This window comes from Phyllostomus hastatus, unplaced genomic scaffold, assembly GCF_019186645.2.
Source record: "Phyllostomus hastatus isolate PE091 unplaced genomic scaffold, TTU_PhHast_1.1 phas_scaffold_78, whole genome shotgun sequence".
Lineage (NCBI taxonomy): Eukaryota > Metazoa > Chordata > Mammalia > Chiroptera > Phyllostomidae > Phyllostomus > Phyllostomus hastatus.
In genome coordinates this window covers 91,676,539-91,694,500 of record NW_025334041.1, presented here as the reverse complement: position 1 = coordinate 91,694,500, position 17,962 = coordinate 91,676,539, and the positions used below count along the sequence as shown (strand labels likewise).

Below are 17,962 nucleotides of genomic sequence, written 5' to 3'. Positions count from 1 at the left end.
TGAGGTTTCTGGTGAGGGTGAGGACAGCATGACCAACAGAGAGAACTTCTTTTGGCATATGGGGTAATTTACATGATGGAAAATTGTGCTTACCACCTAATTTAACCTGTAAAAAGCTTTAGACAAAAAGTGTCCCAGCTTGCCATAATCAAACAATTGGTACCTTTCTTTGCACATGTGTGTGTTGGGGGCAGATGGGTGTAAGTCACCCAACATAAGTGAAAGACCTCCAGTAGAGGCTTCTAACAACAGTACTAACCTGAGCACTCTGCCATACCTTGTTACCACTTACCTTGTGACTCTTCTCTTTCCTTTTATATAGTTCTTCTCAGAATCCTGTTAATAGTCAAGATTTTCCAGTGGGGCCTGAATTTAATTAGCTGCTTTAAAGATTAGATATAGCAAGACAAGTAGGTATTATTGAAAGCACCACATAAAGAACCATGGTTGCTTGACATTTGTAGAAGTAGGGCAGCTCCTTTCCCACTTAACTTGGGGTACAAGATTCTAAATGTGGCACTTCACAGAGAATTCTGGGCATGCAACTGAATGGTGAACAAGTGTTTCCGCTTGTGAGTTGCCTTGGCCTGTGCCCAAAAGTCTTTTATAACTGGGTTTTGGAGCTTAATATTGTGCTTAGATTAGCTTATTATATTTCACATGAAGTAATTTGAAAAGTAACTCAGAATTCACTTTAAAATTTAAACTCAAGTTCTTAAGATACATATCTTAGAGAGATTTTAATTAAAACTAAAAGTATACTTAATATACCTTTTGGCTAAAGGCCAAGTGGCCTAATGGTAAAATCATTAGGAGGCTGAGATCTTATATTACCATGCTAGAATAAGTTTTTGGGATACACGAAAAAAAATTGTTTAGCCTCCATTGACTCAGTCATAAGGAATTATCTTATTAAAGCATTCTAAATAAAATGTATGTTTTGAAGTTTATAGTTAAACAAAATGCATTTTTGTAAATATTTTCAAGAACTTTATATCTTTGTGGTACATAGATCACAGATTTATGAATATACATGATTTTGGAGGATATTTTTTCTTCTGATGAAATTTTAAGGTACAAGGTTGACCTCTTTTAAAAGATATTATTTATTTATTTTTAGACAGAGAGAAAGGGAGGGAGAAAGAGTGTGAGAGAAACACTGATGTCAGAGAGAAACATGGATCCCTTGCCTCTCATATGTGCCCTGACTGGGGACTGAACCCCCAATCCAGGCATGTGCCCTGACTGGGAATCGAATCAGCAACCTTCTGCTTTGTGGAACAATGCCCAACCAACTGAACCACACTGGTCGAGGCAACATTTGGTGTTTAATTCAGGAAGTGAAAATTCCTTTTAGTACTTTTTCTTAAAGACTTGATCTAAATGTAAATAAATAGCTAAAAATGGTTAGTTCACTTTGTTTAATGCTATGAATGTTAGTATACTGAACAGTTCTTTAAAGGTTAGAATTAAGGTATCCAATTTACATTACTCTGCTTGATACTGTTATTTAAATTTATATAAACATTTGTGGGGTCAAAAATGAAACCTATATTCTCCCTAAAGATATCTTAACATACTCAGTTTTTATGTTTACTGTCAGTTTGTTTTCCAGTTTAAATTTAACTGAAATATTTGCAAACATTTTGCACAAAACTAATAGTTTTTAAACTAATTAGCAGAGCATTTTTATTCATGTGATATTAGGCATTTACACGACTTTAACTGGTAGAATATAAGTGTTATATGGAAGTTTTCTATTTGAAGTAGAATATTCAGATATTGCCAGTTAATCCCAATGATGTGCCTGGTTTGAATAGCTGGTGTTGTTTTAATGATAAAATATGAAGGATACCTACATCATCACGGATTGGTTCAGAGATTTCTGAAAAAGTGTTTGAGGGTAGGAGTTGGCATTCAGTTTTCCTAAAGCTTAGACTAAAGCTGAATACAGATTATTTTGTGAAATTCTGAGGCAGAAGTTGACCATCAGTGTATCCTTAGTAAAAGCTATGTATTACTATGCAATATATTACAGTATTGTTATATAATTGGGATGTTGACTTGTGAAGATAAGGAGGAATCATATTTTAGCTAGTCCTTTTATGTGTTTGAATGTTTTGTGATGTCTTTGTTATTAAAGTGAAAAGATTACATTCAACAAAAGATTCTGACGGAGTTTTATTCAAATGTAAACCATAATTCTGATTCTTTGGTTCATTTTTTTTAAGTCGACTGTTTAGAACCACACATGGCCACTAACCACATATGTTGACTTACATTAATTTTAAGTAAAATTAAAACTTGAGTTCCTCAGTTGCATTAGCCACATTTCAAATGCTCAGTAGCCAGCCACATGTAGCCAACACAAATTTAAGACATTTCCGTAATTGCAGCACTGTGTCTAGAGAGTGACAGTGAAAATAGTATCATTCTATTGATCTTCTGACTCCATACTTAAATACAATCTCTTTTTACATTGTTTACATTTTTGTAAAGGTTGTGCCTTGAAGTAACAGGTTGTACATTGCTCAGAGATACTAGTAAATTCAGAACACAGATGTTGAGCTGTGTCTGAAATCCAAGTCTGGCCATTCTGCACTGTTTTCACATGTATCTGAAGAGCAGCATCTGAAGTATTAGATATATACTTTTAGAACTGTGGTTATGCTGGCAGTATTCTTTTTACCCTTTTAATTTTTTAATTCTCTTAAGGTGTGTTATGTTTATTAAATTAAAATAAAGGGGAATCAGTTTTATGATTACTAAACTAAGATTTCAGAACTTGTATTCTATTTAATATCTGCAAATGGTATAAATAAATTTCATAAGTTTTATAATTTGCCAAAGAATGTCAACTTACGCATATATCTGTATTCCAGTCCTTCGTACCAATCCCTCCTTCTCCCTGATATGTTGCATAGACACAAGTAAATGTTATTAAATATGGACTTTGTTTTTGGAAAAACCTTCATTATTTTGAGACATTCTCAAACATGTAAGCCATTTAAAAAAAAAAGGATGTGAAATGAATCTTGAGGACATTATGCTAAGTGAAATAAGTCAGTCACAAAAAGACAAGTACTGTGTGGTTCTACTTGTGTGAGGTATGCAGAGCAGTGAGACTCTTAGAGGGAGACAGTAGAAAAGTGATTGCCAGGGGGTGGTGGGTGGAAGAGGGAAGGAATGGGGACTTGTTTTTTAAAGAATATACTTCCAGTTTTGCAAGATAAAAAAAAGAGTTCTGGACATTGTACAATAATATGAATACACTTAAAATGGTTAAGATGGTAACTTTTATGCTATGCATATTTACTACAATTAAAAAAAATTTGCAAAACTGGTTCTCCCAACTTTGAGATAGTGCCTTGGTTTTTTTTTTTGCCTTTTGCATTGTTATACGCACTTTAAACTGGCCTGCCAGTTTCCACCCCCCAAAATTCTTGAGATCTTGATTGGAATTGCATTGATCAGTTTAAGTAGAATTCACATCTTTATATTAGTAAGTCTTCTAATTTATAAACATGATAAATACATCTCTGAATTTGTCTTTCAGTCTTTCTCAAATATGCTTTACAGTGTTCCATGTGGAACTCCTGCATATCTTGTTAGATTTATTTCTAAGTATTTGATATTTTTGATGGTATTATAAAAGACACATTTTAATCAATTTTATTTTCTAATTCGTTATATACAGGAACAGTCTTTTTTCAATCACCTTTAAACTTTCTTAAGCATACACTTCCATAGTGTGAAGTATATTCACACTGTTGCAAAACCAATCTCCAGAACTCTTAGGTCTTGTAAAACTTGAAGTCTGTATCCAAACAAAAACTTGCCATTTCTTCCTACTCCCAACCCCTGGTAACCACTCTTCTACTTTCAGTCTATATGAATCTGACTACTCTAGGTGCTTTATATAAGTAGAATCATACAAGTATTTGTCTTTTTTGATGGGCTTATTTCACTTAACATAATGTCCTCAAGGTTCATCCATGTTGTAGCATGTGTCACAATTTCCTTCCTTTTTAAGGCTGAATAATATTCTTTTTTATGTATATACCACATTTTGTTTTATCCATTCTTCTGTTGATAGACAGTTACATTGCTTCCATTTTTTGGCTATTGTGAATAAGGCCATTTTAAATGTGAGTGCACAAACATCTCTTTGAGACTCTGTTTTCAACTATTTGGGGTATAAACTCAAAAGTGGAATTCCTGAATCATATAATAATTCTATTTTTAATTTTTTAGGAACCATCATACTTTTTTCTTAAACAGCTTCAGCATTTATACATTCCCACCAATAGTACACAATGTTCCCAAAAGGAGTTTAAAAAAATGTTCTAATTTATTAGAATTATTTTAATTCTAATAATTCTAATAATTTATTTGTAGGGTCTTTGGATTTTCTATATATAAAATCATTGGTGATTAATGACATTTTTGTCTATGCTAATGGATAAATTGAATACTATGTGGCAATGAAAAGTAAATGTACGGTAGCTACCATGTGAATTATACGAATTATTTAAATCCTTAAGGAAGGAATTCTGTCTTTGTACATACCTAGAAATATGACAAAAACCCTATGCCATCATTCTCTGAAGGACAAATTTAGGACTTAGTGGAGGAGGATGGCAAGGAATATTTTGGTTTTGGTTTTTCCCTCCTTTGGAAAAGGAACAATGTGTGATCATATATATATATATTTCTCCAGAATTGAAGTAGATCCATAGTGTACCAGAACTATTTATAGACTTGACAAGTTTTGTGTATCCCCTTTGTTACATTGATGCAAATTGGGAATTTCTGTGGTTTTGGAGATGGTCTGAGAGGACTGCATGTTCTCACCAGCTGGCCAAATATTTGTAGACTGAACTTTCCCCCCAGTACTCCATTGTAAATGAATCACTGAACAACTTCTGCATGCAAGGGAAGTTAGCAATAAGTACTTAATTTTGAACCAGAGGGCCTGTGACATTTATAGGAAATGCAGCTGAAACTTTACACAAGAAAGCAAACTCTTTAAGAAAGCCTGGAAACAACCCTGGGATTGGTTTAGTTTAACCTTCCGTAAAGCTGATTGAAGTACTTTTATAATCTTTTTTAAATTTTTGATTTAATCTTTATTATGTTTTTACCCATTACCTTTTACTCCCCTTATATCTGCCCCAGCAATCACTACACTGTTGTCCATGTCCATGAGTCCTTCTTACTTACTGCTCAATTCTTCCACTCCCTAACCCTCCCCCCACCAGCTGTCATCCTGTATTCTATCTATGAGTCTGTCTCTGTTTTGCTTGTTAGTTCGTTTTGTTCATTAGATTCCACATATGAGTGAAATCATATGATATTTGTCTCTCTTTGGCTTATTTTACTTCACATAATGTTCTTTAGGCCCATCCATACCATTGCAAAGTGGAAAATTGTCTTCTTTTTTATGGCTGAGTAGTATTCCATTGTATATAATTCTTTTTGTTTGTTTCTTTTAAATTTTAGATTCAACCCTATGAAAAGATAAAGGCCAGGGGCTTACCTGATAATATATCTTCGGTGCTGAACAAATTAGTGGTGGTAAAACTCAATGGCGGTTTGGGAACCAGCATGGGCTGCAAAGGCCCGAAAAGTCTAATTGGCGTGAGGAATGAGAATACATTTTTGGACCTGACCGTTCAGCAAATTGAAGTGAGTAACATTTAGCCTTTCTCACAAGCTACAAAAGTTGTTTTTAGTTGCTAAATTATTATAACTGTTACCTTATAAAATAACAGATGTGAATTTGAGCTAGTCAGGGAGCTTGCTTTCTTTTGTAGGTTTTAGTATATAAAAAAGTTTGGTGTTCCTAAGGGCATATCCTTGGGGTGATATAAAAGCTTTTGATCTTTAAATAGCGTTTGTGATGGCTGAAATCTCTGGGTCTCTTTGAATTCTCCTTTGATCTCCCCTCCACTCAGCCCCCTTCTTTCTAGAGGCACCCTTCATCACAGCTGGGATGCTGCGGCTTTATTAACCCCTTTGGGGGCTAGGGAGAATTTCACATTTCTGGTTGGAGGCTGTGGATGCTAAGAACTGTTCTTGGCTTCTTTCTTATGATGAAGTCATTAATCATAGACTGTAAGCTCTTCAGGGACCGTGGCCAGTCTTTTTCATTTCTTTATTTCTAATTCCTAATATGGTGCTGGCAACCACAGTAACAGCACTAAGAGTAGCAGTGGCTAACATGTATCCAGTACATACTGTACACCATGTATTATCCTGAGCTCTTTACATGAATTGACTCATTTATTTCTCTCAAAAACTCTATAGGATAAGTACTGTTACCATCCCCATTTTAGAGATGAGGAAACCAAGGCACAGAGAGGCTGATTTACTTGCCCAAGATTCCCTGGTTAGTGGGTGCAGAACACAGGGCAGTCTGACTTCTGAGGCCCTGTTTTCCTCCCACTCTGTTGCCTCGGCTTTTTCCACAGACTGAAGGATTTCAGTTCGGGTGTGATTCACTACTCTTGACATAATAGTGAGAATAGGGAGCCATGACTTTGTAACTTTGTACTTAATTAAATCCTCACAATGCCCTGGAGACACACTAAATGCTCAGTCAGCACTTGCTGAAGTCGTAGGGCACGGTGGCAGGGCACACAGCTCCAGAGTCAGACTGTGGTCATGAGGAAGGTGTCCCTGCCCTGCTGCTGACCTGCTGACCTGCCTGCTCTGGGCCTCACGTAGCATCCACACAATGGAGACAGTACTTTCTCTTTCTCAAAGACTTGTGATTTAATGAGCAAGTATGTAGTGAATTGCTTACTTAGCAAAATAGCTTCTGCTAAGTAGTTATTTCAAAACAATATATGTGGCTATATAAAATGTTTTGGACATTTTGTGATTAACAATTAAGAGTTCATTTTATACCTTTATGCAAAAGATAATTAAGTCTGGATAACCTTATTGTCATTTTCCTCCCTAGCATTTGAACAAAACCTACAATACAGATGTTCCTCTTGTTCTGATGAACTCTTTTAACACAGATGAAGATACAAAAAAAATACTACAGAAGTATAGTCATTGTCGTGTGAAAATCTACACTTTCAATCAAAGCAGGTACAAGGAGTAGAAACAATTAACTCTGGGGGAGGTGGGGCAGGAGGTACTCCTGGGGAAGGACTTCTTTGTCTTGTTTGAACATAGTAGCCTCAAGATGTGTGACATGTGCCCAAGGCTAATGTTGCAAGTGTTTGATGCCTTTAGAGGCTGAACATGTAATAGATATGTGATTGCTCTAATCACACTGTGGTTGTGTAACTCCAATTCTTAAAAGGGAATCTGCTTGAAATCTTGTTCCTGGTCCAGAATACTTGAGGATAGCTTAGGTCTTTGCTTTCTGAGGGCATGTTTGGGCTCCAGGTGGAATCTTTCTATATTCCACAATATTGGTAACCTTCTTTCCTAATGGAAGGAATTTCCTTAATATCCTAATACAGGCTTGGGGGAAATTTAATAAATTTTGGAGAAGATCTTCTACTTGGGAAGGGAGATTAAGTAAAAAAGAAGTGTGGTACAGCCCAGGCAACTGGGGAAATGAGGCTTCCATCTAAGGACAGACACGGGTTTATGTGAATTTGCATGGAAGAGATATTTCTGTGTACCTTTAGTTTTTCGGTGTTTCTTTAAACCTGTTTTTCCAAGGACTCTGTTACGTCACAGGTGCTCTGCCTCCATATTCCAGTTGCTCTTTAGTCTGTTACAGGGCCAGCTCCTCTCCCTGCATTGCCTGCCCCTACACAGGTCCTCACTAGGAGCAGGAAGCCACCTTCCCTGGGCACTAACCTGCTGTTGATTTTTTGTGAAAGAAAGAGTACCACCCCTCAATCTTTGTTTATAAGAATGGACAGCTTTTCCCAAATAAGTTTTCAGGGAAAAGAACAATCCTGTGACCAAATGAGTTTGAGAAAATTTACTGTACCTCCTCTCCTCGACAGTCATAAAAGATATATTATCTAAAAAATATAAGGTGTCCTCCTACCTGTGTGACTGTGGGAAAAAATTTTTTGCAGTAAATGTAACTATCTAGAAAACTGATTTTTGGACATTAGATAATGAGATTTTTCTTAAATGGATTCACATCATCTGATTAAATTACTAATGATAGACTGAAAAGGGGGGGAGTTTTATTTTACATTAAATGAACTGTTTTTCTTGAAAGTTTGCAGTGTTCTAGAGTTGATAAAAGCACTTTTTTTTTTAAGGTACCCAAGGATTAATAAAGAATCTTTACTGCCCGTGGCGAAGGATGTGTCATACTCAGGGGAAAATACGGAAGCTTGGTACCCTCCAGGTCATGGAGATATATACGCCAGTTTCTACAACTCTGGTTTGCTCGATATCTTCATAGGAGAAGGCAAAGAGTATATTTTTGTGTCTAACATAGATAATCTGGGTGCCACAGTGGATCTTTATATTCTTAATCATCTAATGAATCCACCTAATGGAAAACGCTGCGAATTTGTTATGGAAGTCACAAATAAGACACGTGCAGATGTAAAGGTAAATACTGAGAGGAAGCAGTTTGGGGATTCACATCTTCACATTTCATAGGTTATGTAGTTCAAACTTTTCTTTTATTGGAAAGCTTCCGTGTGAAGCTGAAAACACTTACCCACTTGGTAACATCATTTTAAGACAGAACAAGATAGCATTCTATAGAGTACCCTAACTTCTGTGTGACGTAACGATGTATATATAAATCCAGATTTAATAGTATTAAAATTATCTTTACTTTTTGAATAATCTATGCGGGCAATCTTAACTGAAAACAATTCCACATATTTGTAACAGAAATTTGAAACATGGGAAAGCACTTTCAGTAAGTTTGCTCAAACCTTTTTCTTCTAGTTTGAGTCTTAAGTATTTCTATTTCATTGTTCTTTTAATGAAAATTTACTATTTCTAGTGTAATATGTATTTCTATGTTTGATCACTGTAATCTCTCTGTAATTGCAAAAAAATGCAATTTTGTTTAGCATAAAGCAAAAATTTGATTTTTTTTAACTTGTATTGAATATATTGGGGGACATTGGCTAATAAAATTATATAGGCTTCAGCCCTGGCTGGTGTGGCTCAGTGGATTGAGTGCCAGCCTGTGAACCAAAGGGTGGGTCACCAGTTCAATTCCTAGTCAGGGCACATGCCTGGGTTGCAGGTCTGGTCTCCAGTTGGGGGTATGTGAGAGGCAACCACATTATCGATGTTTCTCTCACTTTCTCCCTCCCTTTCCCTCTCTCTAAAAATAAATAAAATCTAAAAAATAAAAATTATATAGGTTCAGGTGTACAATTCTATAATACATCATCTGAATATTGTGTGTTCACTACTCCCAAGTCAAGTCTCCTTCCATCACCATTTAAAAATCTGGTTTTCAAACTTTGCATGTTTAGTGGTAATGAAACTTGGCCTTTGATGAAATGGTACACAAGGTTTTACTAATCACTCACAGGGAGTATAAAAAAGGTGGGCAATGTGTGAATACTAAAATAGTCAGTTCCTGAGCTGGGTTCTATGCATTTATAAATGTCCATCCCACCCATGAGTGAATGCTCCCCTCCTCCCACACTGCTGTGGCCTCGTGACTGTAAGGCCACACAGTGGTCACTTCTTGACTACTTGTGCCTCTGTCTTCCCTTTTCTCCCCTTATCCTAGAGAGCTAGTCAGAGCAGGGTCTGAGGTGGTGGGACTGGTTATTTTGTGATGGCAGTGGTTTAGGAATAAAAGGAATGACTGTTCCTGTAGCCAGCCTTCAGAAAGTGAGAGACTGATGTCTTCCCAGAGCTTCTACCATGGACAAGAGGAGGGTGGATATATGGTATAAAGTAACAGACACTCTAAATTATTTTCTTTGGTTCTGTCTTCACGTATACTTTGTTTTGTATCACAGACTGAATCACTGCCAATGCTTTTTATTTCTAGAGGATTTTATCCTCAGTGTCTTTTCTGTAACATTCACAGGCTATAAACAGTATGGTATGGATGTGGTTGGGAGACATGTGGAGCACTCATACATTCTTCTCTGCCTTTTCTAGGGTGGGACACTCACTCAGTATGAAGGAAAATTGAGACTGGTGGAAATCGCTCAAGTGCCAAAAGCACATGTTGATGAGTTCAAGTCTGTCTCAAAATTCAAAATATTTAACACAAACAACCTCTGGATCTCTCTTGCAGCAGTTAAAAGGCTGCAGGAGCAGAATGCCATTGACATGGAAATCATTGTGAATCCAAAGGTAAGTCAAAGTGCTGGCTCCCTGGTTCCTGAGATCATTGTAGGCTACACACAGGCCCACTCCCCGACTCCCACTGGCCTGTCTGGTGCATTGTCACTCCTTTTGCCTAGTCAGTCTCTCCAGGTCCTGGCCTTGGCTTTCAGAGTCTACATCCAGCTCTTTAGGGTGACAGACCATGGTGCCCTTACTTGGCCCTGGTCGTGGCAAGAGCACTGGGCCCAAAAGTCGAGGATGTACCTCAGCTTACTTTTTGCTCTGATACTTAGAGGCCTTTTGGCCATAGGCACCTTTCTGAACCTGCGTTTCTGTATCATAAAATGGGAATATTACTGAATGGAAGAGCTATAAGGCTGAAAAAAAATAACATGTAAGCACCTGGCTTATGGTAGGTACTTGATAAATGTTAGTTCTTGAAATTCTGCATCCTTCAGTGGATCTCTGAAACCACTCACCAAATATGAACATGGAACTAGACTGTCCAAACCTATACTCTCCCTCCCTCTCTTTTTCTTACAGACTCTGGATGGAGGCCTGAATGTCATCCAGCTAGAGACTGCGGTAGGGGCTGCCATTAAAAGTTTTGAGAACTCTCTAGGTATCAATGTTCCTAGAAGCCGTTTTCTGCCTGTCAAAACCACGTCAGATCTCTTGCTTGTGATGTCAAACCTCTATAGCCTTAATGCAGGATCTTTGACAATGAGTGAAAAGCGGGAATTTCCTACAGTGCCCTTGGTTAAATTAGGCAGTTCTTTTACAAAGGTATGTAATTACAAAGATATGATATACACATTAATTTGTATTTCTAAATGTGTAATTATAATGATGATATACACATGAATTGGAATCTGTCTCTTTTAGACCTTTACTGCTTTTATCAGAAGAATGTTAGTTCTGGCTTAACAAACATAGCCCCTTCCATTTGCTGAGCAGTGTTCTACATCCCAGGTATTTAGCAGTAAATAAAACAGACTACAATCCTACCTTCATGGATGCTATAGTAGGGTAAGGAAGATGATAAGCAAATAAATTGAATGTATAGTAGTATATCAAGTGGTAGAAAGCCTATGGAGAAAATATAGCACGAAGAGGAATGTGTGGGTGGGGTAGTAGTGGTGTCATTTTACATTGGTGGCCAGAGACAGCCTCACTGAGAAATTTTGTGTCATGCATGTGTCTGGGGTGAAAGTATTCCAGGCAGGAGGAATAGCAAGTCCAGTCAACCCAATCCTAACGAGAAGGGGAATCCCCCGAAATTAATCATGTTAAAATATCGAGAGGTTAATGCAGTGGCAGGGTGAGCCTTTGTGGCTGACCTGTAGAGTCCTGCTATGCTGTCCAAACTATTCTAGTTCTGGTTGTGGTTTAGTGCCACCTGGTGTGCATGTGTGTAGTGGGTCTTATGGCTGCACTGGAAATTCCAGGATAGTCATCTGGCATCTTCATAGTCTCTCCATTATTTGATGCCTTTTATCAGCCTGGTTGGACTGGGAAAATCCTGGTGATGCAAGGACCCACTATCTTCTCACATCCTGATATGGGATTGCCAACCATATTTGGACTAGCCTCACGCTCCCTTCAGTTCCTTCCCACTCTCCATATCCTGCAGGAGATAAGAACTTCAGCTGCCTCAATTTGAGAACGGGGCGGCATAGGCAATGGTTAGTTGCTCTGAGGAAGAACATGTTTTGGGCACATTGGAGAGCAGAGTGAGCAAGTAAGGGACTCGGAGTAGGTGGATTATGTAGAACCTTGTAATTAAGTATTGGGAGTACTGCTTTTTTTTTCTTCTTGTAGATGAAAAGCTATTGGTGAGTTGTGGGCTGAAGAGTGAATCAGGGAGACTGGGGAATAGGTTGTTGCAGGAATCCTGGCCAAGGGAAATGGTGCTTTGGACCAGGGTGGTAGCAGTGGAAATAGTGAAAAAATGTTGACATTATGAGATATTTTCAAAGTTGTATCTATAAGGGTCAACCATTGGCATAGATGAGAAGATAAAAGAAGAGAAGAGTAAGGATGACTCCCAAAGTTTTTGGCCTGTGCAACTGGAAGCATGGAATCGCCATTTACTGAGATGGGGGAAGGCTTGGGTAGAGTAGCTTTAGGGGGAGAAGCATGGGAAGTTAAATTCTGGAGATACTACGTTTATTAGACCTTCAAATGGAGAAGCCGAGTGTGTAAGTCTAGAGCTCAGAAAAGGGATCTAGAAGAGACAGTTGCATTTGAGAGTTGTCAAATTATAGCTGGTATTTAAAGCCATAACATGGATCACCTAGATGGCGAGTGAGGAGTGGAGGTGGGTGCTCCAAGAACTGAGCTCTCGGGCACTCTCAAGACTTACATGATGGGGCTAAGATGGAAGAAGCAGCAAAGGTGACTGAGGAGTTACAGGTTAGGAACTGGGTAGAAAACCATGAATGAGATGTCCTGAAAGCCAAATGAAGAAAAGAGGGAGTGATCATCTTTGTCAAGTGCTACTGCTGAATCAAGTAACATGAATGAGAATTCACCATAAGATTGATCAGTAAAGAAGTTTTGGAGACTTACTGGAATGGATTTAAAATAGAAGAGAAATTGGAGATACAAATGTAGACAATTTATTCAAGCATGTTACCTTAAAAACAAAAATAGATAGCCATAGATAGAAAGGAATATAAGATTTGAGGGGTTTTTTTGTTTTGTTTTTTAAAGATGGAATTTACAGCATACCTATACATTTATGGATATGAAGTGACGCAGTCAAGAGGGGAAAACCATTGAAGAGGGAGAAAGGAGAAATGCTGGACAGTATTCTTTGAATGGGCCGTGAGAAGGGCTGGTCTTAAGTTGAAGGAGAAATAGTACAGTCTCAGTACTAGGAGGGACAAGAGTAATGGGTGAGGGGGCAAGGCGGGGGTGGGGGTTGAGGATGGTAGCAGTGGTAATAGAAGCCAGTGAAAGTTTTCCAATTGCTTCTGTTTTTCCCAGCAAAAAAGGAAACAAAGCCATATAGGACAATTTCTAGTGCCTGTAAATATAAGGAAATAAGAGGCAAAGACATTAATCATTTATAATGATAATCTGTGCAGTTGCTCTTCATTTCTTCTGAATCCTACCCACCCTAAAGCCAAGCTCCAGTCTGGTGTGCTTCAGACCATGATGACCTCTCTCCAACTAAGTGTGGGTTATCTAAACTACTCATATGCCTCTTAGCATAATAGTTGGTTTTCTCTTTATTATTCATTTTCTGATGTCTGATCTGCTCAGCTCTAAAATGCTTGATTTTAGGGGCAATGTTATTTCCTGGTCTCTCCTGCACAGGATCCAGCATATGGTCAGTGTTTAACAAATAGGTTCTTCCCACAGAAGACCTGAACTTTGCCATAAACAGAATGTTTTTACAGTTCAGTTAAACTATTTTGTAAATTTAGTCCTTAGCCCATTTTTGAAACAATTTATATGTTTCCATTTTTCTTTCAGGTTCAGGATTATCTAAGGAGATTCGAAAGTATACCAGATATGCTTGAATTAGATCATCTCACAGTTTCAGGAGATGTGACATTTGGCAAGAATGTTTCATTGAAGGTGTGTTATGAAAATTACAGACCCTATAGCTTTAAGAAACAGGTTCTATTTTCTAGTCCTAAATTCACCTTTATTTTAAGCAGTACTTCCTAGTCTGTACCAGATGTTTAGATACAGATACAGTTCAAAAATGAAATAGCTTACTATAATATTTAGTATTAATACTGTCTTCCATAGATATACAACATAGTTAAAATACAATTATAATTGTTGTATATGGGAAATTTTGTGGAATATAGCATTCAAATGGAAAGCACACACTAATACATAATTGAACTGGTACTATTTTATTGAAATATGACAATCTTTAAAACAGAATCACTGTTAAATTAGCATTACCTCACTAAAGAAGACTATTTGAAACTAAATGAAAGTAGAAAAAAATGACAACTTCATTTATACTGAATATAATCTATTCCTATTAAAGTAATCTGTTGTCATCAACTATTATAAACAATAGTCATTCACATTCTGTAGTACTTGGGTACTTTTATAACCATCATTCCAGCCTGACATAAGAAATGGGAATAACTATAGGTGTTTAAGTGTTAAAGCTCAGAACCAGACACAACAGATTTTTCCTAATCAAGTAGTTTTTAAAAATCCCATACCTAAAGCCCTGGCCAGGTAGCTCAGGTAGAGCATTGTACTGACATGCCAAGGTTGTGAGTTCAATCCTGGTCAGGGTACATACATACAAGAATCAACTAATGAATGCATAAATAAGTGGAACAAATCGATGTTTCTTTCCCTCTCTCTCTAGAATCAATAAATTTAAAAAAATGTTAACAAAAAAATAAAATCCCATACCTAGATTTTAGCTACTTAAATGAAGATCTTGAAAAACCAAAAACCACATATATATTGAATTTTATTGCTCACACTACCCTATCTAACCAGTCTCACTTAAGATATGAAAAATTTATGAGTAAACTGTTCTTAATAAAACCCCCAAACTGATATGTAAATATAAACTAAGCACCCGTTAGTTTCTTTGTGGAAGTACATAATTCTGGTGGCCCTGGAAATAGTTCTTTGAAAGGGCCAGTCACTTGGCGGCACTGGGTTTACTTCCCACTCCCTGTACCACTTCTGATAAGGAGACAAGGAATCTAGGAATAATGCTGGGACTGTTGCAGAGGACATATTACAATTTTCCTTAACATGTTATTTGTTTTTCATGTTTAATGTTTACAAATGTAGTTACTCTGTTGTAAATGGAGTTCTACATAAACTTGATGAAAAACCAATTGCATTTCAGCTTCAGTTGCAATTACCCTCTTGCTTTTTGTTTTCCCATCCCTTAGGGAACTGTTATCATTATCGCAAATCATGGTGACCGAATTGACATCCCACCTGGAGCAGTATTAGAGAACAAGATTGTATCTGGGAACCTTCGCATCTTGGACCACTGAAATGAAAAAATACTGTGTACACTTTATACTAATTATGGGTTAGTTTCTTATAATAAAATGTTCTCTAGGATTCTAAGATAGGCAGGTACATTACTATTTTACTGTAACCTGCAGTGTTAATTTTTAAAGTAGAGTTTTCTGCCTTTAAGCCTAAGAGTATGCTTTTAGCCTAAGAAAAGCACAGATGGAAGCAATACTTTTCTTGTTGGAAGAGGATCCTGAAAGTTCATCTTTAAGTGCAATATTGTTTAATCTGAAAACTGGGGCAGCTCTGCTGGAAAATCTTTTAACAGAGGCCTCAGTGATGGTCACTTTGAATTGCTTGTGATTTCAAAAATAAAGCTGTGAAGCAATACATGTGTACATTTATACTTTTCAATGCTAAATTTATGAAATGGTGAAGAAAAATGGTTTACTGTTGCTAAATAGTTACTGTATCAGTTGGAAGATTTGTTCTTGGAATAGGTTGTATTCAACCAGTTACTTAAAAAATCAAGTTTTTGCATTTCTGAGAATCTTAACCACATCATTATTTCCATAGGAATTAAACTTGAAGGTATTTAGTGCCTTTTATTTATTTAGTTCTAAAGCTGGGATGCCTGCCATACTTTCCACAGACTCTCCATTTATTTAAAACAAAGTGGTGTTTCTTTTCCCAGCTAGAGGAGAGGGGGTGGGTAGAGGTAGGACATTTCTTTCACATCCTTGTTCTACAGTACAGTGGGTGTGGGTATAACTTTCACAAGTTCCCTTTCCTTGAAGCTTCGTTTCTTGAAGCTTGCTTGTTGTCACTAAAAAATGTTCATGAATAACCTTTCAAATCAGGTCTACAGGTAGTATAACTTGTGGCTTTTCTCTTAAGAATCAACTACATTTTCCAATTCTTCCATACTTGTTTTTTGAGTAGGCCACTTGTTTAAAGTTTACTGTATACTATTAAAAAAGTTGTCTTTTAAAGTCTGGTAATTGTTTACAGCTTTATTTCAGACAGACATTTCAAAGCCAATGACATACCTCTATAATGATAAAGGAAAGAAAACAGGCTTTCCTTTTAGGAAACCAAAGAGCACAAAATAAGACTATTTCATTGTACATAATCACCACAAAGTTAGGCACTCCGACAGGGTTAGGCAAGATTCCTGGTGTGAAGTTAGGCACAGGCACTTTCATTTGTAGAGTGCTGCTGATTCTAATTTTGAAGGTAGGTATTACAAAAAGTCTGTAAATAACTTACTCATCACCTCATTTTCTGGCCCCAACACAGGAGCTTATATTTTGTTTCTCCCTGGTCTTTGTTCTTATACACATCAAAAGTAACTTAAAACAAGAACCCAAGGGAACCATATTCCATGTTATCTAAATGTTAAAATGAAAATGCATAAGTGGGCAGAATATATAAAAACATATTCTTACCTCTTCTAGAAATAAAAAGGCAAAAAAAACAAAACCCTTTCATAGATATTCTTATAAAAATACAACTATTAAACTGCAGGCTTTCATATACCACTTCTGAAAAGCATTTAAATTAGTTGCATAAATAAACATCAATATCTTATTCTGTATTACTTGTGATCATCCTTTCAAGTATTTAGACTATTCTGGAAGGCTTCACCCAGTTGACATAGAATGATGGTATAGGAGGGCTGAATATGTGACATACAAAGCCTGAAACTTAACATTGGTCACTAACACAAAAATTAAATTCCTAAATCCAAGCAATCAAAAGTTGTTTATTTTTTATAGAAAGATCTGTAAAAAAATAATTTTTCAAACAGTTTTACTTTCATAGAGAAAACTTTCTACAGAGGTTGACTAAGATTTTAATATTTTAAATTGTACCATCATTAAATAAGGTGGGACACCATATGAATTTCATTGCACTGGAAGAAATGCAAAGCATTTTTTAATATAAAGTATACAGAGCATTCTAGTCAGCTACAGCTGTGTTACAGCTATGTGTTCTTTTGGATTTGGTCCAAAGAAACCTGAGTCTGTTTCCAGAGAGAATGAGAAATGTTATAGACACCTGATCAGCTACTCCTCACTGAAGGAAGCATAAAACAGGCATTCCTTGTAGATCACACTTAATCCCCGTTTCCCAACACTGATACTTTCCTTCTCCCCTTCCCCTACCCCAGTTCACTTTGGGTTCCAGGTTCAGTTCTTGAATTGCAGGCATCCGATATTTCCTTTATAAACATATACATCCCATGGTCAGATAGGCTACCCAGTTTTCCAGGATGTCATCACCTCTTCTGTTCCCAGATCTCGGCCATATTTAGGTCCAAATCTTTAAGGCCTTTTAAGGCTTGAAGATTTCCAGTGTAAAAAGCTACATCTGCTGTGACCAACCTAAACATTGGAGAGAAAGTTATTTTTAATCTCAAACTTTATAGATAAAGTAGCAATGCTTACAGAGTTGAGTCCTATCCTAGCTGCTAGACTGTTACTCAAAATTCAGATTTCCTAGAAACCAAATGTCAATATAAGCAGGATTCCTGCCATCATATTGAGAGACCATTTAAGTGCTTCTGTTTCAACAATAAATGTTTTAAACCAGTGCAGGTTGGATTTAGTTTCAGAATTCTGCCCAATAAATTAGAACAATGAAATAGAGGAAATAACAGGTTAAGCTTTTTTGATCTGTTGTCACTATAGCATACATGTATATGACTAATAAAATCACAGTACTGATAATCAATACAGCAACA

The 17,962-nt window shown here is 36.8% G+C and overlaps 2 protein-coding genes across 5 annotated transcripts in view; one reads left to right on the top strand and one right to left on the bottom strand.

Annotated features, from left to right (window-relative positions):
- UGP2 (UDP-glucose pyrophosphorylase 2) overlaps positions 1 to 15,606 on the top strand; it is a 60,276-nt gene extending 44,670 nt beyond the window's left edge. For both annotated transcript variants that reach the window (XM_045828435.1, XM_045828434.1), the window contains exons 4-10: positions 5,503 to 5,688; positions 6,968 to 7,101; positions 8,247 to 8,544; positions 10,078 to 10,275; positions 10,792 to 11,034; positions 13,732 to 13,836; positions 15,144 to 15,606. In XM_045828435.1, the coding sequence (XP_045684391.1) occupies positions 5,503 to 5,688; positions 6,968 to 7,101; positions 8,247 to 8,544; positions 10,078 to 10,275; positions 10,792 to 11,034; positions 13,732 to 13,836; positions 15,144 to 15,251 (1,272 nt within the window). In that variant the 3' untranslated portion in view covers positions 15,252 to 15,606. The remainder of the gene's footprint in view (positions 1 to 5,502; positions 5,689 to 6,967; positions 7,102 to 8,246; positions 8,545 to 10,077; positions 10,276 to 10,791; positions 11,035 to 13,731; positions 13,837 to 15,143) is intronic.
- Positions 15,607 to 16,214: 608 nt separating this feature from the next.
- VPS54 (VPS54 subunit of GARP complex) overlaps positions 16,215 to 17,962 on the bottom strand; it is a 103,530-nt gene continuing 101,782 nt past the window's right edge. For all 3 annotated transcript variants that reach the window (XM_045828432.1, XM_045828433.1, XM_045828430.1), the window contains one exon: positions 16,215 to 17,603. In XM_045828432.1, coding sequence (XP_045684388.1) covers positions 17,498 to 17,603 — 106 coding nt within the window. In that variant the 3' untranslated portion in view covers positions 16,215 to 17,497. The remainder of the gene's footprint in view (positions 17,604 to 17,962) is intronic.